This window comes from Felis catus, chromosome B3 (genome assembly GCF_018350175.1).
Source record: "Felis catus isolate Fca126 chromosome B3, F.catus_Fca126_mat1.0, whole genome shotgun sequence".
Classification (NCBI taxonomy): domain Eukaryota; kingdom Metazoa; phylum Chordata; class Mammalia; order Carnivora; family Felidae; genus Felis; species Felis catus.
The window spans coordinates 3,969,996-3,994,213 of NC_058373.1; the positions used below are offsets into that span (position 1 = coordinate 3,969,996).

Genomic DNA, 24,218 nt, shown 5'->3' on the forward strand with positions numbered 1-24,218 from the left:
GTAGAAATAAATGATTTAAGCATTCAACTCAAGTAGCTAAAAAACGAATAGCCAAAAGAACAATAGAAAAGAGAAATAGATAAATCTCGTAATTAATGAATTAAAAATAGAATTAAGAAATCCATAAGTTGGTTCCTTAAAAAGATCAATAAAATAAACTTCTGGCAGAGATAGTAAAGAAAGAAAACATACATTTGGAAATAATAATGGGAATATAATCATATACTAAGGCAGTTTTTATTTTAATTCTGAGTTTACTCTGTGCTAATAAATTGAACATCTTGATGGAATGGATCATTTTATAGGCAAATATAAATTATCAAAATTGACTGAAGAAGAAAGCCTGAATAGACCAGTTACCAATGGAAGAAATTAAAAGTTATCAAAGAACTGTCCCTTCACAAGGTGGTTTTTACAGGTGAGTTTTATCAAACCTTCAAGGAACAGGTCCTTGAGCATTAAAAGAAGAAAATACTTCTTGGTTCATTATTGAAAGAAGCATAACCCTTATACAGGAGTTTGATAAAACAAGAAAGTTTCTAGATCGATCTCATTTATAGAGAAGAACAACTTCTACGTAAGGTATCAGTGTCTTAAATCTAGCAATACCTCAGAAAATAACTGAGCAAACAGGGTTTATTTGAAGATTGAAAAAATGTATTAATATATATTCACCACAGCAGCAGATGAAAGAAGAAAAGCGATTTGATTGTTGGAGTAGATATCGGAAAGACTTGATAAAATTTCACCTTCATTCCAGATGTAACTACTAATAGACTAGGTCTAGAAGATCTTGAACGCGATTCACTGTTGAAACCTCAGGGTAGGGATGCTGGCCAGCACCGTTGTACTTCAGCAGCATTCTTAGAATTCTGGGTGACGTCGTCATGAAGGATAAAGGAATTAGAACCCTGAATATTGGAAGGGAAGAAGTCTTTTTCAGAATTTGCAGATGACATTATCTACATTAGTACCACTTTTCCCTTTCTTATAATAAAACATTTTGTACTCCCTCTTTAGTAACCTGGTGAAATTCATAGACTGTATACCTCACGCATTGTTTTTGGTCAACATAATGACCTAGCTCTAATGTAACGGAGCAGTAAACGTAACGGAGATGAAATAAAACCCGTCCTTCAGTACGTAGATGCTTGAGCAGGACACCAGGAGGCAGCCGGAAGCACCTGTGTGCGTGCCACACAGGCTGCCGGGGCAGGTGTATTGTGTTAATGTGTCAAAAAGCGTGAGCAGCGTTGCTGCCAATCATGTCATTTTTTTTTTTTAAAGGTTTCAAATAAAACAGTACGGTCAATCCTGTTTGTTTAGTTTCCAGATTTGCAGCTCGCCTGCTCACTAAAGCTTCCCTGTACTCCCAAATCAATACTTGCAGCGCTTCCTTATCACAGACCTGAGTTGCCCGGAGGTATGTTCCTATTTGAGGTCGCACAGGTGACCCCCTCCTGAGGAAACGGAGACAGCAGGGGCAGCGCAGTGTAGAGCCAGACACTGGCCCCGGGGCCATTTGGGCAGCTGACCCCTAACCCTGCACCTGTTGGGGGTGGCCTCAGGCGAGTCACTTAACACTTCTGAACTCCTGTTTTCTCTTTTGTAAAATAAGATGGAACCTCCGAGGATGAGTTGTTTGGGGGATTTAAGGTTACAACCCATGTGAGAGGGGGGTGTGTGGGTACGTGTGTACACATGTTCCCCGTAGGAGCAATGGTTTAGTATCTGTGGCAACTTTATAGAATATAATTACTACAAATAGTGAGAATTGACTGTATAATATTTCCTCTATTTATATGGTAGTAACATCTTGTAAAAGTCACTGAATATTAAAATTGCCATAAAAATTATTGGTTTGTGCTGAAACACTGTGCGATGCTGAAGACTCGGGGACCCTTGCTCTGCAAGGAGAACTGGGGGTTGAGTGTAATACCTTAATTCCTTCCTGTGCTCAGACGGAAGACACACACTGTCTGCAGGAGTAATCTTGCTTTATAACAATGCCGAAATCTGTAGTTTGTCAATAAAGTGGACTTAGGTTGAGCTCTTGTAGTTATAAACAAGTTTTTCACCTACATGAATTCCGACAGGACACCTGAAAATTGGCTGGGATTCTTTGTTTTCAGAGACCGTCCTGATCATTGCAGTAAATCTTGCTGCCACTGGAACCCCTGAGCCTTTGTGGGAAACAGAGCATGGTCTCCGTGGGGCTGGGACTCTTTTTGAGAACAGTTGATCCATCCCGATGACCTCAGGATCAGTAAAAATCTATTAGAACCAATAAAAGAGAATAGTGGCCATTTGTGAAATGTATATACAAATCCCAGTGATGGTCCTGTATGTCCTCAGAATTCAGTTACAGAGACGGATGGATGGTGGTGAGGGTTGTCTAGCGATGTGAATGTTCTCAGCGCCACTAAATTGCACACTTAAAAATGGTTAAGATGTTACATTTTGTTACATATTTTGCCACAACAAAAAGATACAATTTAAACATGTTTAGATTTTCAGTTAACAATATTAAGTAAAAAAAAAGATCTCACAATGGTGACAACATAAAGGAACAGGAATAGATTCCGCAGGAAGCAGACAGAACAGCACCTTCATGGAGAACCGGAGAACCTTGCCTGTAGCCATTGTCTTGCCGAGCTAAGTGCGTGGACTGCAGCTCCCTGCAGGAGTGACGTGCTCTTGGCAGGAAGCATTGGCTTGGCCCAGTTACTCTAAAATTAAGCTGGAAGAGTAAATTTTCTCTTTTTAAAAGAGCAGTATGGATCAAATGTAAGACTACTGTAAAGTTAAAGTAAGTTCGTGCCGTATGGAACACTCTACAGAGTCCAGGAAGCAGACTGACCTAAATGAGCATAGAATATGAGGGGAGAAACTTAGAAGATGAGGAAAGGATCAACCACTGGGAAAATACAGTTTGATTCCCTGCTGATATCATCTGCCAATATTTGTATCCATTTATTTAATATTAAAAAAAAAGAACACGTGACTGTGATGCAGAGGAGATAGGCCTCTCTCCACTTGGCAGGGGTCATAATACGACTACAGGTAATCCAAAGTTTTTGTGTCCACAGCCACCATGAAGTTAATAAATGACAAACAGGACACTTGCCATAATGGATAGTTACTGACAGAGCATAGCTATATAACGTGGTCTTTCAAATCCACATGAAAGAGACACTCAGCAGCAGAGAAAAATGGGGAAAGAACATGAGTATTTTATTAAAGAGAAAATCCAGTAGACGGTAAATATTCGAGCAAATGTTTTAACTCATTAATAATCCAAGAAAAAAAGAATAGAATTTGTCAGTCATCAGTTTGTCAGTGGCACAAAGACATAGAAATACTCACGGTTGCTGAGCATCAGATAGAAACGATCTTCGTTCCCTGTGGGGTGAACACTTCCACCGGAAAGCAGTTTGATAACATTTATCTAAAGCCTTAAGAACACGCCTTTCATTTTCCTCAGCAATTCTAAGAATTTGTTCTCAGGACATAATTAAGGCTCCGCAAAGTGATTTAGCTGCAAGATTGTTCCTCATGGCACTGTCACATAATAAAAACTGCAAATAACCTGGATTATCCAACAATGAGAAATCAGATCTGGTGGAGCAGTAGTAACCTTTTACCTTTTTAAATGAAAAAGAAGTATTTATACACATATATACAACTGAGATGATTTGTAAATAACACGTTCATAGAAAACAAGTCTATTTTCCCATTGCTAGAAAATAGAACTAAGTCTAAAAAGAGAAAGCACCAAAAGCTACATGGGACTTAGAGATGCTTTAAAATGTTCCTTATTTGATTAGCTGCATTTCTACTTTTTTCCCCCCACGGAGAATATCTTGCTTTTTTAAAATAAGGAAAAACTATATTATAAATGACATATTTAAAAAATGTCAAGGTGGTCTTCGCCCTGTGCTGGGAGTTTTAGCATAGCGGTGGGGGAGTGCGGGCCCTTTGGCCCGCCACACTTCTTGCCCCAGGCAAGTTAATTTCTCTAAACCTCAGTTGCCTCCACTGTAAAGACCGGGGGTACGAACAACACTGTGTTAGTCTATCCAGCCATTACAATGATTCAAGGAAATAATTCCTGTAAAAGGATGGCCGGGCAGCGCCCAGCACAGGAAGTACTCGGCGTGGCGGTAACAATATTGATCATCGAAGTTGCTGCTGAACATGTGGAGGGTGACTGCTTGATGTGACGGATTATCTCTGATTACATCTTTCATGCTGTTTGTACTCTCGGTCAGTTTTCCTACATTGGTAAAGTGGAGCAAGATGGGTCTGTTTCTTAACTCCTATGGCCAAACTGTTCCTGCTGATTGTTCTAGTATGAACCCTCATTCTGATCCATCTGTGTAAGTGAGGGCCTGGCGCCAGCCCTGCACCACCAGTGTTCTGTTACAGCAGCTTCCCTCACAACTCTTCCCCCAACCTACGATTGTTGACTGATCCCTTTGTTTACTTTTTTATTATTCGTGTCCTCCTTTGGGCTCTAAGCGCAGTGTGGTGCCCAGTATTTAACTCTGGCAGGCCCCTAGTAAGTATTCATAGAACTGGTAAGTTGTTACAGACTGGACTTGCTGGGCTCTGGGCCTTTGTATCATGAAGATGTGCAGACATTTGGACTAAGACATCATTAAGATGGTCATTACAACAAAAGTGGGCATTTAGGTTAAATAATTTCCTTTGACTCTCAAAAATGTACAGTACAGAAAACAACTTCTACTTAGGTTCCCATTAAGTTAAAATTTTTTCTAGAAAGAGTTTTTTGGTAAGCAGATGACACTTCCAAGGATATCAAATTTATGATAGTTTTCCTTTTTATGAGCAAAGTGTATTCCAGGTAGCACTTAAAAATTTTATAGGCCTTCAGACTATGAATACTTAATGAATTATGTATATTATTTTATATTTGGCTTCATTCTCTCAGGTTCACAGTTAATAGAAGAATCTCTATAGTCGGATTTGGTTTGTATGGATCTATCCACGGACCCACGGATTATCAAGTGAATATACAGGTACCGTTCTTCCTCACTGTTTATCGTCTTGAAATACAACAAATGTAATTTTATAGTAAGATCTCATTTTGACAAAGTCAAATTTCAATATAGTTATCAAAGGCATCAGAAGGCCTAGAGAGTTCTGTCTTACACCGATGAAAAGCAGTTTCAGAGAATCGGGACTCCTGGGGTCCTTCACAGAAGCATTAGCACACAAGGAGCCTCCCTTCTCCAGGAAACCCCTTCTGTCCCTCCCTTCTGCTGCGCATTGACTGTCTAAAAACATCTGTAGGCTGTTTTTCCTGGCACTTTGAACTCTAGGGCTTGAAGCTGTCTAATTTTTCAAAACTACTGTGAACACCTTCTGATTTCCAGTTGTCTGACTATACCCTGCCTTAGTCTTTAGATCTGTTCCACCTCAGCTCTTAATCGGGAAGAATGTTAAATACCTCTCTCATTCCCTTCAGTAGACCAGTATTCTCCCACTATTTTGACAGTCCACCCCAGTTAGTAAAATTGTTTTTGAAACATGTCTGTGCTGGACTTGTATTTACAAGCTGTACATACACAATACTGTGCTTCTATAGTAAAACACAAAATAGAAAAGGAAGTAAACACTGTTTCAAACTTTTATCCGTAGAAAAACACTGCCTTCTCTAAAACGTTAATATTTTATTTATTTTAATGTTTTTATTTATTTTTGAGACAGAGAGAGACAGAGCATGAACGGGGAAGGGGCAGAGAGAGAGGGAGACACAGAATCGGAAACAGGCTCCAGGCTCTGAGCGGTCAGTGCAGAGCCTGACACGGGGCTCGAACTCACAGACTGTGAGATCATGACCTGAGCTGAAGTCGGACGCTCAACCGACTGAGCCACCCAGGCGCCCCTAACATACTATTTTTAATAGCAAAAACCTTGGTGAACTTTGTGTTCAAATTTCATCATTAGCGGGGTGCCTGGGTGGCTCAGTCGGTTAAGTGTCCGACTTCCGCTTAGGTCATGATCTCACAGTTCCTGAGTTGAAGCCCCGCATGAAGCTCTGTGCTGACAGCTCAGGGGGAGAGAGAGAAAATCCCAGCAGGCTCCGTACCATAAGCGCCTGGTGCGGAGCTCGAACTCACAATCGTGAGATCATGACCTGAGCCACAACCAAGAGCTGGACACTTAACCGACTAAGCCCCCCAGGCTCCCCATTGCTGAAATTTTCTAATTTGATTTTTACAACAGCCTGAGGAAGAAGGCAAAGCAAGGTTTCCCCCAAAGTAAACAAAACTGCAGCTCAGAAGTGTAGCGGTTTGCCATGGATTAGATTTCCACAGCCAAATCCTGGGTCTCCCTACTTTATCCCAGGACACCATTGTGCTGTATTTTTTATTTAAGTTTTTTTATTGAACTGTGATATACATGTAGAAAAGTGCACATATTTGTACATGGTGCGTAAGGCTCGCTTCTCACAAGTGGAGTGCATTGTGTAGCCAGCAGCCGATCAAGGAACAGGCCGGTAGAGCGCCCCGGGAGCCCCCTTGTGGTCTTCTCCAGTCACTGTCCCTGCGGAGGTGATCTCTGCCCGGACCTGGCACAGCATTGATTGTTTTGGCCTATTTTACTGTTACTGTTTTTGTCTAATGTATGTGAACAGACAGGTCTGTGAGCCTCTGCCTCTGCACGTGATGTTCCCTCGCATGGACCTTTGTACCTTTGTAACCCGGTAGGCCCTGGCTGGAGCTCTTCCAACTCTCCCTCCTTCCTGGCAAAATAAAATTCTCATCTTCTGCATTGCTCTTTTACTGCCAGTTCTGCATGCACTGTCGTTGGACACGTGTCTAGTGACTGGAAGCTCCTTGAGGGCGTGACCCTCAGTGTCTGGCACAGATTATGGAACTAAATTGAAAAAATGGGCTTTTCACATTTTTAATATCTACATACCTGAATACTGCATTTCAGGTCATCTTAATTTCAGTAAATAACATTTAGACATAGGAAACGCTATGGGAATTTCCTAGCAGCAAGACACAGGCTAGCAAGGAGGAGAGGCCTGTTTTCCTCAGGTATCTAAAATCCAGGTGTTCTAAAAACCAGTTCCCCGGGTTGGTGTCTCCTGGGCAAGCCCCTGTGTCCTGCAGCCGAGTCTTGGTTAGCTGGCATTCCACCCCGCCCCCCACCCCAGACCGCGCGTTCCAGCCGTCTCTGGTGGTTAGAGAGAAGTAGACAAGACTTACACTCTGCTGTTCCTAAGGGCTCCGTGGGCTTTTCTGTGAAACTTTGCTTCAGTTGATTTTGCTTAAGTGTAACTTGTCTTTGAAAAATTACAGATCATTGAATATGAAAAAAAACAAACCCTGGGACAGAATGATACCGGATTCAGTTGTGATGGGACTGCTAACACATTCAGGGTCATGTTCAAAGAACCTATAGAGATCCTGCCCAATGTGTGCTACACAGCATGCGCCACACTCAAAGTAAGAGCCTTCCGGAATGTTCTCGATGGTGAACTGGTGGGTTTCCTCTCCCATGTTACAGAGAGTGTGTTCTCCATAGAAACGGAGAGTCACAGGCAATAAAGCCTTCAGGAAGAAGGGAAAGAAGGAAGCTGGGAGCTGAAATATTCCACTGCTTGGAGAAAAGTGCCTGTCAGCATGGCTCTGCTCTGACATGGTTCTTTATAAGCAGTAGCCCTTTGCTTGAGTAGGAGATTGAACGTTTGACAGAAGATAAAATAATTATTTTCTTAAAACCATTTCCCTGTTCTCTAAAAGCGGAGTTCTACATTGTTTTTAATCATTAACTAGTTTTGTAGCAAAAATTCCATTTTTCATGAAGTGACATAGCATAAAATTTCATACAAGAACAGTAATGAAATACAATAGATCATTAACCTAATTAAAACACCACATTAAATTGAGTGCTTATTAAATGAAAATTACTAACGAACCTTTTGTTCTCATTTAGGGCCCAGATTCCCACTATGGCACAAAAGGATTGAAGAAAGTCGTGCATGAGGCACCTGCTGCTGGCAAGACTGTTTTTTTTCTTTTTTAGTTCCCCGGGCAATAATAACGGCACTTCGATAGAAGATGGACAGATACCAGAAATCATATTTTATACATAATCCAGCATTCTGATACATCTTGGCTAAAGAGTACCATACAGTCTAGTCTCAAAGGCCTATAAAACTGGCCACAAAAAATAGTCTGAATGTCACGAATATTTATAATTGTGAGATAAGAAACATTTTGGTTTCTTAGAGGAGATGAACAATATTGATTTAAATCTCTGCATGGTTTAAAAGCAGATTTTCCTTTTTCTTATAACCTTAGGGAAAAAGAGAACTGGGTGTAACCTTAAAAAAGCTGTTTCAGCTTTATCTTGTATAATTTCATAGATGAGCTGACTCATGGTCTTTCCACAGTTTTATAATTGAAAGATTCTTGTTTTAGACAGATGGTTGTGTTGTTGTTTTAACTGTTGTGAGGGTTAGATGAGATGGACTTCTAGGCTTATCTATTTTGAAGATTACATGAGATGAGACGGGTCAGTATTCCTACAGAATTCCTATTAATTCAAATAACTGATTTCAGAAAATTAAGAAAACTGACCTTATATTTGGAGTTTTGAAATATCTGGTTGTTAGCATTCATAATATTTCTAGAAGCAGGCCTAATAAATGCCCAAGAACATTTTCAATGCATTTACAAAAAAGGATATTTTATAATAGTATAGTCATGTGTTACATAGTACAGCTTTAAACTATAAATGGCGTTGGTACAAATTCACAATAATGTGATATAAACAGAGGATCTAAAGGTATAGTCTAGGACTGGATTCTTTATCACTAAGGTGTACCACTGCACTTGTTGGTAGCTGTCCGGGGGATGGTCCTGAGGATGCCCGAGACTGAGATGGTGACTGGCTACACGGGCATCAGTTCCACATTGTGGCGATAATCTAACACAACAGGAAACTGAATAAAATACTAACCTTTCTGACAACTACTTTGAAATTTTAAAGATCTCCAACAGCATCACTCCTGCTGAAAAGTGTACTTTCTGTCACCGACACAGTTCTACCCAGGAAGTAAGATATGTTTCATGTTTATACCTCCTTCATGTCACAGGTTATAGCCGTTTTGGGAGGGGATAGGAAGTATACCTGGCAGAATAACATTTATATACTTTTTTATAAAGCAAAATTTTTATATAAATAACATCTTTTTCCCTTGAAAACGATTATCTTGTTAAAAAAAACCCTATGTGTAATTAAAATCTATCACATAGTTTGGGAAGATGATTAAAAAAATCACAATTCTTTAAGTAACAGCTTAAAAAGAATTTTTTCTAAATAATAGTAATTAGGACAAAAAATTTCATTTAAAATAGTACTTCATTTTATATTTTCAAGGAGGTAGTGATGTGTGTCGGTGGCAGAGGTCTCAAAGTCGCTGAAGAAGGGAAATTTTTCTCTGGTAACATGATCATATGGACATAAACCTCAGTTAACTGGAAAATCTATGGAATGTGTCGTTCTGGTTAATTACAGATTAACTGGCAGGCACATTAACCAGCTGTAGTAACCATTATGGAAAGTACTTCCACCTTAAAGTGTGGAATAGGTAAGTAAGTTCATGGTTTTTGACATTAGAGGCATTTCAAGGGCTTTTCAAGTACGTTGCACTGAACAAGGATTGTAACTGAAGGTGCTACAGAACGTACAAGAACCGGAACTGTTTACGGATCTGGGACATCCCCTGGAATTTTTAAAAAATAAATATTATCCTTGTATTTATTTTTTGGTCATTTGTCTTTTTCTTCCGAAAGTTGAGTGTAACCGCATTCTGGAACAAGGTTTCTAGTTAATTGAGGTTTTAACGTTATTTGTAAGGAATGGAGGTATTTATTGCAGCACAAAATATGAGCGCCTTGCTGCTGCCTTAAAGCAACGCGTCGGAACCGCAGCAGTGACCGCTGTTGCCTCTGTGCTTCTTGGACCTTTTTTACTGGCCTCAGGGTTTTCTCACCTGTTCTAATCTCGGGAGGGGGAGAAGGAAGACTTGTGTGAGGACTGAGTCCCCACTGGGTAGTACCACTAGCAGCTACCAGAGTGATTCCCGTGTGCCAGGCTCTGCGCTGAGTCCCTGCCACACGTTCTCACTTGTGTCTCGCGTCAGGCTGCGGTAAGTACTAACACCCACTTCACAGGCGGGGAAATGTCACGTTTAACAAGGTCGGTAAGGGGGGAGGCAGGATGAAAAGCCAGGTCTCTCCCTCCCGAATATCCGTGCCCTGACCCGCCGTGAGCTCGCTGTCCCACTGCCGTCTGGCATGTCAGCGGCAGGTCCCGCGCCTCGTCCACGGGCCACGCTGCAGCCCGCGGTCTTTCTCAAACACCACGGGTTGGACTGCGCCAGTCCTGCCTCTGCCCACTGCTCCAGTCTCGTCTCGCACATCCCACACCAGAATGTGATTTCCTCGCCCCTGACACGGTGGAATCCTCAGCGGCCGGCACAAGGCAGGTGCTCCATCGGCACGTGGGATACACCCCAGGGCTGAGGCCGCACGAGGCTCCACGTCCACCTGTGGGCCATGGGAAGCAGCGTCCGCATGGTGGTGGCAGCGGGAGCCACAAGACACCTGCCCCGGTGCACTCCTTGCCTCTCACTGCGATCCTTTATTCTTAGGAGGAAAGAGAAGAGCAGAGTAACACAGCCTACCTACCTGCTGCGTGTGCGGTGCCGGAGGGGGGCGGGGGGGCGGGATCCTGGTCTCCGTCTCCAGGGCTACTTTCCAGGATGAGGGGTCGTGCTCCCGCCGGCCGGGAGGGGTCGCCCTCGGGCCGGAGCAGAGGCGCTGGCCCGTGGGGTCGCTTCCGCCGGCCGCGCGCGCAGGCGCGGAGCGCTCTTCCGGCGCCGCTCTGCCTCCGCCCGGCTTCCCCGCGGGGATGCTGCGGCTGGGCCGCGGGCTGAGGCGGCTCGGGTCGGGACGCGGGGCTGGAGACTCCGGCCGGCTCCCTTTAAGTGCGGAGATGCCCAAGAAAGCTGGTGCGACGAGCAAGGCCAGTGGCAAGCCCCGTGGCAGGGGAGGGTGGGCGGCGCGTGGGAGAGAGGCGGGCCCCGCGGGTGGGCGAGGGCCGCCGGCAGCTCGCGGCTCCCCGAGACCCGTCTGCCGACTCTGAGGCCGGGTCCCCGCGCTCCCAGGGGCCCCGCCCCTCACGCAGGCTAGGTGCCCCCGCGGTCCCCGCACGGCCTGCGCCACCCGGCGTGGGAGGCTCGCGGCGGCGCCCCCGGCCCGACCGCCCTCCGCTCTGGGTCCCGGGCGGCGGGGGCTGAGCTCCTGGCGGGCACGCCGGCTGCGCACCTGCTGCCCCGGTCCAGGCATGGGAGGCTCTGCTAGAGAGCTACCTCCGTCGTCCCTTCCTCTCTCCCCAATACACACACACTTCCGGCCTAGTTGCTCGCGGACGGTCCTCACCTCGGGCTGCAGGGGATGCAGAGATGAGTAGTAAGTGGTGTCTGCGCCTGGAGAGCGGGGGATACAGCGCAGACGGTAGGAACCAGCACTCAGGTGTGGAAGCCAGAGTCCCGGCCCACCAAGGCAGCAACAAAACACTCCGTTGGGTTGATTGGAGGGCTTCGTGGAAGAATTGACTTGGAATGCTTGGAAAACCTTTCCGGGTGGCCAGAAATCCCTGGACACGACTCATTCGTCTTGGTTAAGGGTGAAAGGGAGTAGAGGAAGGATCAGATGTGCGGAAACATATTTTATAGCTTGTAAAGTTGTAGTGTGGTTGTTGTCGTTTTAGGGTAAAAGCCAGACCAAGGAGCCAGAGACACCACTTCCTCCCTTAGGTCCTGTGGCAGTTGACCCTAAAGGTTGTGTCACCGTAGCCATCCATGCCAAACCTGGTTCCAAACAAAACGCTGTAACAGGTACATCTGGCCCCGGGGGTGGGGGGGTTCTCTCCTCCATCCTCCCTTTGCCTTGGTTAGCGGAAAGTTGGTCTGTACAGTCAGGGTTTTCATATTCGTGATTGGAGGCTTCTCCGTTTTAAGATTCTAGATTCTAATGTAAAAGTGTAAGTAAATCCAGTGTCAAAAGTGAATATATGATATTTACAGCATGCCAAGTGAGATGAACTATTGTGTATTTTTTTTTTAATACGATATTTTGAAAAGGACACACGCGGAAACACGTGCAGCGTAGAATTACTGCGTTTGTCCTATTTCAAAACTGGAGACATGAGCCAGAGAAAGAAAAAAGAGACATTTTGGTCGAGTTTAATGACCATTGGCCCAAGGAGGAAGAGAAAACCTGGTGTCTGAGAGTCCTGATCATCAGCTCCTGTGTGGACTTGTTTTAAAACAATAAAGAACTTTTCTGGGCCCAGTTCTTTTCATCTATGGGAGGAGATGCTGGACTAGGAAAACTTTCAGGCTATTCCCTGGAGCCCAAAATGTGCCTCAGGGGTGTTTTAGGTGGACAAGGGGAGGCCAGCAGGCAGTTATGTTTACATTTATTTTAAATGCTGGGAGCCCAGGAGAACTTCTGTGGGTGCAGAGCCGGGGAGGCGGGGAAGGGCTGTATTCCGAATGAGAAGTCTGAAAACTGTTGATCTGAATTATTTTGAAGGTCTTTTTTACCTCTAAAGCTCCTTCTTTTTTGTTTTTTTTGTTTTGTTTTGTTTTTACACTTTGAAAACAAGACCTCAGAATTGGGGTACTAGGCCGTGGTTTGTGCTGGTGGCCGTGTTAGTCTGGCTGTGCATGGGCCGCACCCACCAGGCTCTGCCTTTTCTGAGTAGTTGTTGTGGACCCTGTCTCGTGTCAGCATACCATGTTTCATCGCGTCTGAGATGCCATCAGCTAGAAGGTACACAGGTATTTTGTGTACCAGCAAGACAAAATCCGTACGAACACTTTCTTTTCCGTCCGTTGTGAGACGTGTCTGGATTTGAAAGGTACTAACGCAGCGCACGCTGGAATTAGAATTGGTGACAGGCCAGGAGGCGGGCTGTTGTACGAGATTCTGTGGCCGTGCGGTTGACACAGGCAAGGTGTAAGCATGTGAGAACGCCTGAGAATCCCTACGTGGGGGACCAGGTTCAGCCCACTTGAGAACTACTGTGAGAACTCCGCTCTCGGAAGGACAGTGGAGGGCTGCAGGCGGGCCGCTCTTTATAGAGGCTGTACTGATGGGGGTCACGGCCACTGTGCAGACTGGCCCTGGAGTTCAAAGCATGTAGCCAAACGACTTTGAGTTACAGCATCACTTTATCACCGGGTGACCTTGGGCACATCTTGACTTCGGTTTCCTCGTTTGTAAACTGGAGATAATAACGGTATGAATATCTTCTTCGTGAGGTTCTTATGAGGATTAACCAAGTTAATATCTGTGAAGTCCGTAAAACACGTGTGCCCTCAAGTTACCGTGCGCAAGTGCTGTGTAAATGTTGAAATGTTGCCCCTTAAAGACATGAAACAGGCATTTCACGCGAGCTGAACCAGGCCAGTCCTCTCCTGTCCTGAGCCCCGAACAACCCTTGTCCAGTGCAGTGAGCTGCCTCCGTCCCGCTTCCTTTGTGACACTGCTGACCCAGCCTGACCTTGCCTTGGGGTTCGTCCTGCCACCCCACGCAGTTTCCAGTAGCCTACATCCAGGACACTGCCCAGGGTTCTGAGCTTCTCTTGATCAGCAGGATGGGGGTAGATGTAGACTTTCTGTGGATTTCTTTCCTGAAGTGGTGAGGGCTTATTTATCATGTTTGTGTTCCCTAAAGCTTGAGTAGTTTGCTCGTTCATTTCTTCGTGCAATAGTTATTCATTGGAAACCTACTATGTGCCAGGTGAATGCAAACTCTTTTACAAAATAGCTTCACCTCTTGAAGAAAAACAACTCCTTAAGGGTCAAGTCCACACTGATCTCATTCCAGACTTGACACCTGAAGCTGTGAGTGTGGCCATTGCTGCGCCTCCGTCGGAAGGAGAGGCTAATGCCGAGCTCTGTCGCTATCTTTCCAAGGTCTTAAAACTCCGCAAGAGCGATGTGGTTTTGGAGAAGGTAGGTCTCTCTCTCAAAACAGTTTGATTATTACATGTCAGATATTGTTATGTTAATGCTGATTTTTCTTTTCCAAATCATTGAAAAAACTCTCATTCATTTCATCACGAAAATATGTGAATTCTGTTTAGTTTCCTCCATTCCTGCTGCCTCAGCCCTTACTCAGAGTGACCATGCTCTGTATGTCTAGTCCTTAGTTGCCACCACCTCGAGCATTTTCCTCTTTCCACATGTTTTCCTGTATCTGCTGGCAGATTGGTTTTGTCTCTTCTTTCGTCATCATTCTAAAAATCTGAAAGGGTTCCTGTTGCTTATCGTCTCCATTAGCGAGTCTGTCAGGTATTTCTGGTCTCCCCACGTTATCCTTGCTCCCTGGAAAAGCTGATTAGGAAGAGAGGCCAGATGAAGTTACTCACACGACGGGTCTGCTCTAGGGGTAGATATCACAATCACCTGGCATTGATTTCTAAAACACAGGTTCCTGGACATCTCTAGACTTACTGAAATAGACTTGGCAGGAGTAAGACCCAACCATGTTTATGTTTCTTAAAGCTCAGTTTGTTTTCTCGTGATACACTCTCTAGATCTAGGTCCCAGCTGGCATTCAGAGTCCTTGGTTAATAGGCTGCATCTGAAAATTCTCCCATCAGGCCACTACCCTCGATACATCCCCCTTGTGTTGCAGGAAACAGTGCCCTGACATCTGCCTGAAGGGGACTTCCCACTCCTCTGCTAGTCCAACTTCTACCCCTAGAGATAATCCCTGCTCACATTTTACCCTCTTTAAAAGATGTTTCAAAACGAGTATTATAGCATTTGCTTTTCGTTTGGAGTTTTCAGAAATGTGGAACAGAGAGAAGAGCAATTTGTTTGGAATTATTTTTACACAGAGTTTATATAAAGTTGCAATATTCGCTTTGGTAATTTAAAAAATAATTTTAACTTTTAATTTCAACAAAGAAGTTATTTAAAAACAGAGCATTCTACATCTGGACTCTATTCATTTTGAAATTGTAATGCCAATTCTGATTATTACAGAAATTGATACTTGAATGTAAAATCCCTAGATCTAGAGTGCAAAAATTGGTAGGAAGGTGGAATCTGAGCTAATCTGTGTTGAAATCAGAAATGACCGGGAGAAAGCGACGGCTAAGCTGTCAGGACAGCCCCAGGCCACCACGCTGGCCCCATGAGGACACTGCCATGATGGGTGCCTCTGAGGTCTGCTGTCTCGGGGGTTATCCTGACGCCATTTTCTCCTTTTGGTCCAGGGTGGTAAATCTCGTGAGAAAGTGGTGAAGCTTTTGGCCTCCACAACTCCAGAAGAGATCTTGGAGAAATTAAAGCAGCAAGTGGAAAAGAAATAAAAGCCAGTTTTGAGAAAAACACATCCTTCGAAAGCTTTTTTATTGCTATTAATGGAGAGGCTGTTAAATAAGAAAATATATTTCAGTGCACAGAAGAACATGGAAAAAATACATGTTTAACAACAGAAGGCAAGAAATAGGAATTTAAAAGTACTCTACGTTCAATATAGGTTCTAAAATCCCTGACCCCAGCTTGGAGTATGTTACTCTGATTTCGTGGCATCACAAAATAAGAGAGCTGGAAAAGTTGTTTAAGATGACCTCACTCAGTCCGTTTCGTTCTGTGATGGGGGTTCGGATGTCCCGAAGTTGAGAGAGTCCTTCGGGATCTCATGGCGCAGGGTGGCAGCTGGAACCCGATCCCTGGACTCCTGGTTGGATGCAGTTCATCGTGATTGTGAATTAAAGTGCTATTTCTGCAGCCACCTCAGGGTTCCGAGGATCGCCTTCAGGTCCAGCTCACAGGTGACAGAAGAAAACCTGTCACTGCTTTATGCTCTTAGTTTGTATTTTAAAAGGCGTATCTAAATACGAAAATGCTTTCTGTGTCTTTTTAAAACTCTGTGGAGCATTTTGTGAAAAAGTAAACAAGAACAATTAAGACTTGTAATTTCGGGGAAGTCACTGACTTTTCGTCCTCCTTGGATGCTAGCTGCAGTCTTCAAATCTGGTATTTCTGAAGACTCTCCAGAGAGCCTTAAGAGAGGAGGACCTGGCAGCTATTCTCAGTATGGGTAAAGGCCTGTCAGAAATCATATGTATATTCAAGCTTCAAAAGCGAGTAATAAAGATCTTGTTTTTATTTTTTATTTTATTTATTTATTTATTTATTTTTCAACGTTTATTTATTTTTGGGACAGAGAGAGACAGAGCATGAACGGGGGAGGGGCAGAGAGAGAGGGAGACACAGAATCGGAAACAGGCTCCAGGCGCTGAGCCATCAGCCCAGAGCCCGACGCGGGGCTCGAACTCACAGACCGCGAGATCGTGACCTGGCTGAAGTCGGACGCTTAACCGACTGCGCCACCCAGGCGCCCCAAAGATCTTGTTTTTAAATCTCCAATGCAAATTATAGTGATTTGGTAAAGGTACATAATTTCATTACCTTTGCCGATCAGAACCAAAGCAGTTGTGTGCTTTTGTCCAAGTACCTGAGAAAATGTACGGGGAAACAAAAATCTTTAAAAATACAAATTCCACAAAGAAGGAACAATAATAAAAATTGTTGATGGTGAAAGGGCTGGGAAACAGTCATCTGGTCAACTCTTACTCTGTGGATAGGAACCAAGGAGAAGGTCACGGTCAGTATTAATGGCAGAGCATGGGTCCCACTCCACGGCCTTCTTTTCTTTTCTAAGCCATTATGTCATACTGCCTCCAGATGTGTCTCCCTTGGACCTAGTCTTGGCTTAAGAACAAGTAGCAGAAACCCAGCTCCATCCGGCTTATGCGATAAAGATTCACTGGCCTGATAACCTGGCAAGTCCAGAGGCAGCAGCTCAGTGTCATCATAAAGGACCCACTGCAGCTGACAGCGCCCGCTTCGGCTTCGTGCCCACTTGGAGGCAAAAAGGCAGCAGCCCTAGGCCTCACGTCCACGTACTGCCCCCCGCCCCCCCCGCCCCCCCCCCCGCCGGCAGGAAAAGACGCCACTCGGAAGAGCGGGCTCCCGCTCGGCTTCCCCCCACTCCTTGGTGGTTGGGGTGGGGGAGAACCAGAGGATGGGGTGGCACCCTCGTGGTGTTTCAGGTTCCAAACACATAGGTGGTTCCTTAACTGTAGTGCAGAATATAAATGTAAAAACCCACCGGGGCCCCCACTACAGAATTTTCAAATGCATGTGACTAGGGCCTAAAAATTTTAAGAAGCTGGATTTGCAGTTTACGTCCAAGAGGTGGCACCATAATGCAGCAGCAGAAAGCCGCTTCGTTAATCTGAAGTGAGCAGTGCTAGTAGGAAGTCTCCATAGTGCCCGCCAGTGTCCCACACTCTTCTGTCTGGTCTGGGAGACATTTCTTAGGCTTATCCCCTCATTCCCTGAGTTCAGTTCAGGCCAGGGTGTGTGAACTGCCCTGTATTCGGCTGGGTACTCAGGAGTCTGGCTCAGTGCTTTAGTGGAGTCAGCATGGTCTTAAGTGTCTCCCTTAATTCTGCCGCTTTCAGAAATCCCATTTAGTTGGTGATTGAAAATGGAATTGGGCTGGAAAATTAGCAAGGAATTCATTTCGAAACAAGATGCCAATTTATTAATTTGAGTGAAGAACACACCTGCCAAACAGACTGTATAGTGGGATCCTCCAGCGAGAACATTCTGTCACTTTGGGAAGTCTCTTGACGAAGCCAGTCAGCATCTGAAGAGTGCTTGGAGAGGGGCGCCTGGGTGGCGCAGTCGGTTAAACGTCCGACTTCAGCCAGGTCACGATCTCGTGGTCCGTGAGTTCGAGCCCCGCGTCGGGCTCTGGGCTGATGACTCAGAGCCTGGAGCCTGTTTCCGATTCTGTGTCTCCCTCTCTCTCTGCCCCTCCCCCGTTCATGCTCTGTCTCTCTCTGTCCCAAAAATAAAAATTAAAAAATAATAAAAAAAAAAAAAGAGTGCTTGGAGAGCCTGGGATCAGAACCAGGGGAGGGAGGAGGGCGGAGCAGGGAGCTCTGACCATCTGCGATAGACCCGTTCTGTCTCCTCAGCCCCTCTCCTGGGACAACTCTGGACACTGATGTTCCCTTTTTCCAGGCTCTGAGAAGACCACCTACTTCTGCCCACGTGGGCTGTCCTCAATCCTTAGAATTCAACTGATACGGTTCTCAGCATTTTCTAAGCCTTTTCTAGATGTGTGCCACAGGATGCATCTAGTCCCCTTGCTGTTAGAGTCAGCGGGGGAGAACCCCAAACTTGGCAGCAGTTTGTATAGACTCTGGTCACTTCTACATGAAGCTTCTCCACGATGCGGCTTTACTGTCACAGTGGCTTTCACGTGGTTTCAGAGCCTTATGTTTCTCTAGATACCTGGGTGGGTTGGAGAGCCGTGGAGAATAAGGGAGGGAGTCACGTCGACGGGACTCCAAGCCTTTAGCCCTCTTCCAAAGCTGTGCTGTCAGTGTGGCGGCTGTTAGGCACATGTGGTTACTGAGCACTTGAAATGTGGCTGATCAGTTTTTTTTTTTTTTTTAATGAAAGCATCACGGAAATAAAGGCCATGTTGGAAACACAAAAAAGGTTGAAAATACGGCATAGAATTTGGGGGGGCAGGATAGAAGGAGGTGAGCAAAGAAAGGAAAATGTCAGATCTAGAAGTCAGGAAGGGGCAGTCAACAGATATAACTGGGGTCCTGAAAAAGAACCCCCCCTCCCAAAATGGAGCAGAACAAAGATTTCAAGATAAAATGAAGAAAATATTGAAAAAATAAAATATGAATTTAAGGAATAAAAGGTGCGGTGTCCCAGGGGAAATACGGACAAATGGTTGACAAGGAGATACAACCTAGTAAAGTTCTCTGACTTCAAAAACAAAAAAGCCTACGGCCATCTAGACAAAAAGTTGAAGGCCTAGGAAGGGAGGGGGGAGACACACACATGTACACTCCCATTGCTAATGGGAATGTGAATTGCTACAGTGTTTTAGAAAATGTGGCACTTACTAAAAATACAGGTGTTCTAATCTAATAATCCTTTTTGAGAATGCCTCATAGAACACATAAAAGTGCCAGAGTATATGGGCAAAAAAAGGGTAACAATCTAAGTGTCTGCCTGTAGGAGACTCATCGTATAATCAACAGCAAATCCATACTGTAGAGTGTTATGCTATTAAAATTAGCTTTTAATCTATAGTTACTGACCTGGAGCGATGTCTATATTGCATGAACAATAATGTACGTGTCTGTGTGTGTGTGTATATGTGTGTGTGCACACACACACACATATATAATCTGTAATAAAGGAAAAATACATATCTAATTTATATATGGGTGGGCATGATAAAAGAGAAGTGTACACAACAGGCCATGACTGCTGGGTGAGCGCAGATCCTTCCTAGGTGTAGTGTTTCACTTTTTTATAACGTTTATTATTTTGTATACACACCGAACATATATAATGAAAGAAATTTTAAAATGAGAAAAACAGACTCAAATGAAAAAGCTCCGGCCTTTAGCAATGAGAGCAGCTTCATTTATGTAATTCAGAGCAAGGCGGGAGGGCCTTAGGGAGCTCAAGGCACGGGTGGTGGAAAAAACCATGAGATCATCATCACATCAGCCCTGAAGCTGTCTCAAGAGAAGCTGCTGAAACACGGAGAAAATCTAGCTGGTAATCGATACATAGGGCTCTGTGGGCCCTTAGGGACAGGAATGAAAACACCAACCGAATTAGCCTGCCAGCCCATGGAGACGTTGGCGAAGGACCTGCGAGCTACACCTCTTGCACCCACGTCGGCCCAGAGGTGCCCCACACCCCACTACTACTTCTGGAGGCACACGGCCGACACGGACTCACAACCTGTAACGTGCCCAGCCCCGTGATACATAGCGTGGAAGTGCTTTCACTTAGTCCTGCGAGGGGGCAGTCCGATGACATGTTAGCCTTTTGATGGAAGACGTCCTCATCACTAACCTGTTTCTCCCATACTGTCCGGTAAATCTAAAGATCTGGTGGTATTACCCACATCTCTTTTCCACTTTTCTGCACTGAGGGCACTGATAACCAGCTCCCCAGATCACTGCGCCTTGTGGCTTCGACAGTGTTCCAGGGGCTGAAGCTAATTCCTCTTCATCTCTGGCACATTCCTGATACCATGTAGCCTTATTGATGAGACCCATGCGGCCAGCTTGACCCGGGGCCATTCTCTCCCAGAATGTCCACGGGCTCAAGGATCTCTGTCACTGTCCCTATTTTCCTCAAAAGCTGGTCCTAGTAGAGGTCTAGACTTCTGGAAAGGAGGAAGTACTTGCTCAAGTCTACCGTGGAGTCCAGTGGTATAATCTATTTGAATCTAGTTGTTTATTCGGCTCTGTAATTAGGAGCCAGGAGAAATCTTGGTTTAGGTAATTCAGAATACAGAGAATATATGTGAATTCTGAAGTAGTAATCTAAAAACTAACATCACGAACTCCTACCAATGTCAAGAGTATTTACTCCTGTTGGCCTTAATTCATTCTAAATTAAAAGTGAGAGGACTGTAAAAGCACACATTTCTAAATTCATAAATAGAGGAAAGACACTGAGGGACCCATATAATTAGGTTTTTCACACAGAATTAGCCAAAGCCTATTTACTATTTCAAAATCCTTATCTATCTCAAATATGCTTCTTTGGTCAAAATACAAGATACTGAAAGAAATCCCAAGTAAGGTTTTCAGTGAATGGTTTGTGATAACTGAATTTGTCTAACATTACCAAAGGAAGCACTTTCACAAGTAATCTTTCCAACTGATTGAAGTTATTAAGTGGTACAAGTTGCCTCAAGCTGGGAGTATATTTCCCACATTTCCTAATAAAAAAAAAATCCCTTTCACTATAAACAGTGCTAATTAAAAGAAGTCAAAGGCCAGGGGTACAGATTTCCATACACAGCCAAATCTTGTTTGGGTTAAATGAATCAAACGGAATAGGTCTGGGAAAATTTTAAAGGTGTTAAAATAACTGTATTTGTTTTAGAAACAAAGTGTAGGGCTTTTATTAGAGTTCAGAATTATGATATCAATAATCTTCAGGGCCAAAAATCATTTCCTTCCATTTTAGTATTCTAAACTTAAAACTGACATTTCATTACTCTTAATTCTGTCACAGAGTTCTGTGTTTTCCTTTAGGCGAATCAATTACAAAGGGAAAAATTACATCCTGTTGAACATTATAAGGAAGGCAGCTTTGAAATCCAAAACCATGCTAGAAGTCTCACCAGATCTCTTTTTCCTATCTGGTTTCAAGAACTCAAACTGTACTCGGAGCTGTGACCGATGGTTATTAGTACTCTGGATAACCTCAAATCCCTCTAGCACTCAAGAAAGAAAATAAAAACAACCCCTCCATCTCAAGTCTCCAGCAAGCTGGTCTCAGTCAGTATTAACCTGATGTGCTTCCATCATCAGCATTCGACATTTTAAAATCAGGGATTTCCAAATAGCAAATGCTACTAATGTTTAGCTTAATGTTTATATACATTTGATATTTGAAATTTGTTATTTTCTGAAGCATGTAATTTCTTCTTTTGCTAGTTCGTGTATCAATTCACGTAAGAATCACAAGTCTTCACTCGCAGTGTCTCCTGCTCTTCCCCCATCTTCTGTCAGTTACTCTGCATGCTTCACAGCCGTGCTGTGATTCACCACTCACCACGTCCTTCCCTCCCGTTGACGGAACGAACGTTTATGCGGCACCGGTTACGTACCGCTGGGGGTGTAATGGTCACAAGCTCTGACTTCTACCTTAAGCCCTTGTATGTTTGCTCACTTCTTTTCACGATCACCCTGTGAAGAGTAGCAGGGTGAGTGTTCTCCTTATCCTGACAGGGAAGCAAATAAATAAGCTCCAAGTGTAAGTGATTTTCTCAAGGTCACACACCTTGTGAGAACAGGACTGGAAGCCAGGACTCCTTATGCTAATGCTAGATGCTGTCAACAACAGACGGTCTATTCGAGATTAATTCCACTTGACACGATTTTAATTCTTCTCACTCTTAAATTATCCTTTTTTAAATGTTACTTTCAGTCTCTCCCACATGAAGCAGAAACCGTGTCTATTATTTCCTCTCAGTTTTAAGCATAGAGGGGACAGACTAATGGTGACTGCTGTTTAAAAAAGAAAAAAAACCCACCACCATATAGGCTACTCTAGCAGAATGCAGAAATAACTCGCGTTAAAAGGACTCCTGTTTTCAAGCAGGGCCGAGTCTCAGGCCATCTGTGATCTTACCGTACTAGGATTAAGAGATTTAAATACTATTAGAAAATAACCTTTCCTTTGAGCTTCCTGAGACCCATCCCTCACTCCAGCCCTGCCCCGTGGGCCCATCGGTCTCCCTAATTAGGGCCAGGAGCCGGTACGACAGAGATCCTGTTGTAAAGCTGTGGCCAGTTACTATCCCGGGTGAGTCAGTGCCTGTGCTTTATCAGTTGACAGATATTTTTAATAACCTATCTGCCTTCAGACAGGATCTTGGGGTGCTGTGAGGCTATCCTTAACTCTCTAGGCTAAGTATCTGTGGTATCCAGATAAAGCTGTAACAGCACTGTGCCTATTGATGTAATTAGAGGGGTACAGGGAAAACCCTTATTGCTAAAATTTCATTCACATCTGAATGTGAAGATCTGGTCTTATTAGATCCTTTCCAATAAAAGTTACCTGAAAGGATGGCTCTTCAGGAAGGGGGAGGGGAGAGTTGGCTCCAGAGCATGGAGAAGTCAACCTCAAGGGCCTAGAGTGGAGTGTTAAGAGAGAAGGCAGCATGGCTGGGGCGCCTGGGTGGCGCAGTCGGTTAAGCGTCCGACTTCAGCCAGGTCACGATCTCGCGGTCCGTGAGTTCGAGCCCCACGTCGGGCTCTGGGCTGATGGCTCGGAGCCTGGAGCCTGTTTCCGATTCTGTGTCTCCCTCTCTCTCTGCCCCTCCCCGTTCATGCTCTGTCTCTCTCTGTCCCAAAAATAAATAAACGTTGAAAAAAAAATTTAAAAAAAAAAAAAAGAGAAGGCAGCAGAAGGCAGATTTAGAAGTTTTTTTAAACTTCTAAAGTTTAAAAAGTTTAAACTTTTAAGTTTAAGAAGTTGCCTTTAAATTCCTTTTCCCTATGATGAAACTTCTACTCTTAACATTACTCTTAAGCCAAATAAACTTTTCAACAGACATGAAGGAAAGAGCAATAAAAAACCAGAAGGTTCATCACATCAACTGCCAAAACTTGAGGAAGAAATTGTTTCATCTTAAGTATTTTATTAGTTGAATAACACCATTGTAGTGGCCATTAAAATGATCTGAAACAAAACGATCAGTGTAAAAGCAAGTTACAGCATCACTTTATTTATACAAGGGGAAGCAGCAAAGGTGCACATTTGGAAGTGGATAGAACACTGTTCAATCAGTCCACGTTAAATACCATGAAAGTAGTCAGGATGTAGCGTTATATACATACCATTGGAAAAGAAAGGGTTTACAGAGTTAAACTTTTGTATAACATGAGTTTTCATCTGCTATGTTTAAGTTGGCAAAAAGCCTTATAGTTTGTATGAAATGATCGTGTCCCCTAATCTCACCCACCACTAGATCAAGACACTGAAACCGAGAAGAGTTCCTTATTTTACGGCTTTATTCTTGACATCCCTCTAAAAAGAGACAAAATGATTGTGGAGCTGACTCATACCTGGAGTAATTATAAAGTACCACGGTCATAACAAAGGCCAAAAGAAGTATCTACAATTGTTTTACCTTTCAACTGCTGAGGTCACATACAACACAGTACAAGTAGGCATAATTGTGTTTCATGAGTTGACTGTACTAACCTCTGCAAAAACTTCGGAATGAGCATATCCGAGTAAATGGATACTTGCTTATCTTACAAAATAAAATCAAGGAGGAGTGCGTGGGTGGCTCCGTTGGTTAAGAATCCAACTTTGGCTCAGGTCATGATCTCGTGGTTCGTGAGTTCAGGCCCCGCATTGGGCTCTGTGCTGACAGCTCAGAGCCTGGAGCCCGCTTCGGATTCTGTGTCTCCCTCTTTCTCTGCCCCTCCCCCACTCCTGTTCTGTCTCTCTCTCATAAACATTAAAAAAAAAAAAAAAAAGTAAAATCAGGCA

The 24,218-nt window shown here is 44.1% G+C and overlaps 2 protein-coding genes and 1 long non-coding RNA gene across 3 annotated transcripts in view; 2 read left to right on the top strand and 1 right to left on the bottom strand.

Moving 5' to 3' along the window:
* The window catches only part of BTBD1 (BTB domain containing 1), a 41,806-nt gene extending 31,999 nt beyond the window's left edge, over positions 1-9,807 (top strand). Inside the window, 4 exon segments of the mRNA XM_023254854.2 lie at positions 4,955-5,042; positions 7,338-7,484; positions 7,975-8,039; positions 8,041-9,807. Coding sequence (XP_023110622.2) covers positions 4,955-5,042; positions 7,338-7,484; positions 7,975-8,039; positions 8,041-8,134 — 394 coding nt within the window. The 3' untranslated portion in view covers positions 8,135-9,807.
* Positions 224-5,768, bottom strand: LOC123385787. Its single transcript, XR_006598797.1, has 2 exons — positions 2,550-5,768; positions 224-2,274 (listed from the first exon to the last, which is right to left on the bottom strand). It is a non-coding gene; the product is annotated as an uncharacterized LOC123385787 (long non-coding RNA).
* Positions 9,808-10,742: 935 nt separating the features above from the next.
* Positions 10,743-16,251, top strand: CB3H15orf40 (chromosome B3 C15orf40 homolog). Its single transcript, XM_023254856.2, has 4 exons — positions 10,743-11,073; positions 11,821-11,947; positions 13,948-14,075; positions 15,347-16,251. Exons 1-4 carry the CDS (start codon positions 10,960-10,962, stop codon positions 15,440-15,442), a joined length of 465 nt encoding a protein of 154 aa, XP_023110624.1. The 5' UTR covers positions 10,743-10,959; the 3' UTR covers positions 15,443-16,251.
* Positions 16,252-24,218: the final 7,967 nt, after the last annotated feature.

Bases quoted from the DNA above. Each gene is read 5' to 3' on its own strand.
- CB3H15orf40 (XM_023254856.2), top strand. From the start codon at position 10,960: ATGCTGCGGCTGGGCCGCGGGCTGAGGCGGCTCGGGTCGGGACGCGGG. The intron at 11,074-11,820 runs GCCAGTGGCAAG...TTGTCGTTTTAG, and splicing joins AAGCTGGTGCGACGAGCAAG to GGTAAAAGCCAGACCAAGGA. The intron at 14,076-15,346 runs GTAGGTCTCTCT...CTTTTGGTCCAG, and splicing joins GCGATGTGGTTTTGGAGAAG to GGTGGTAAATCTCGTGAGAA.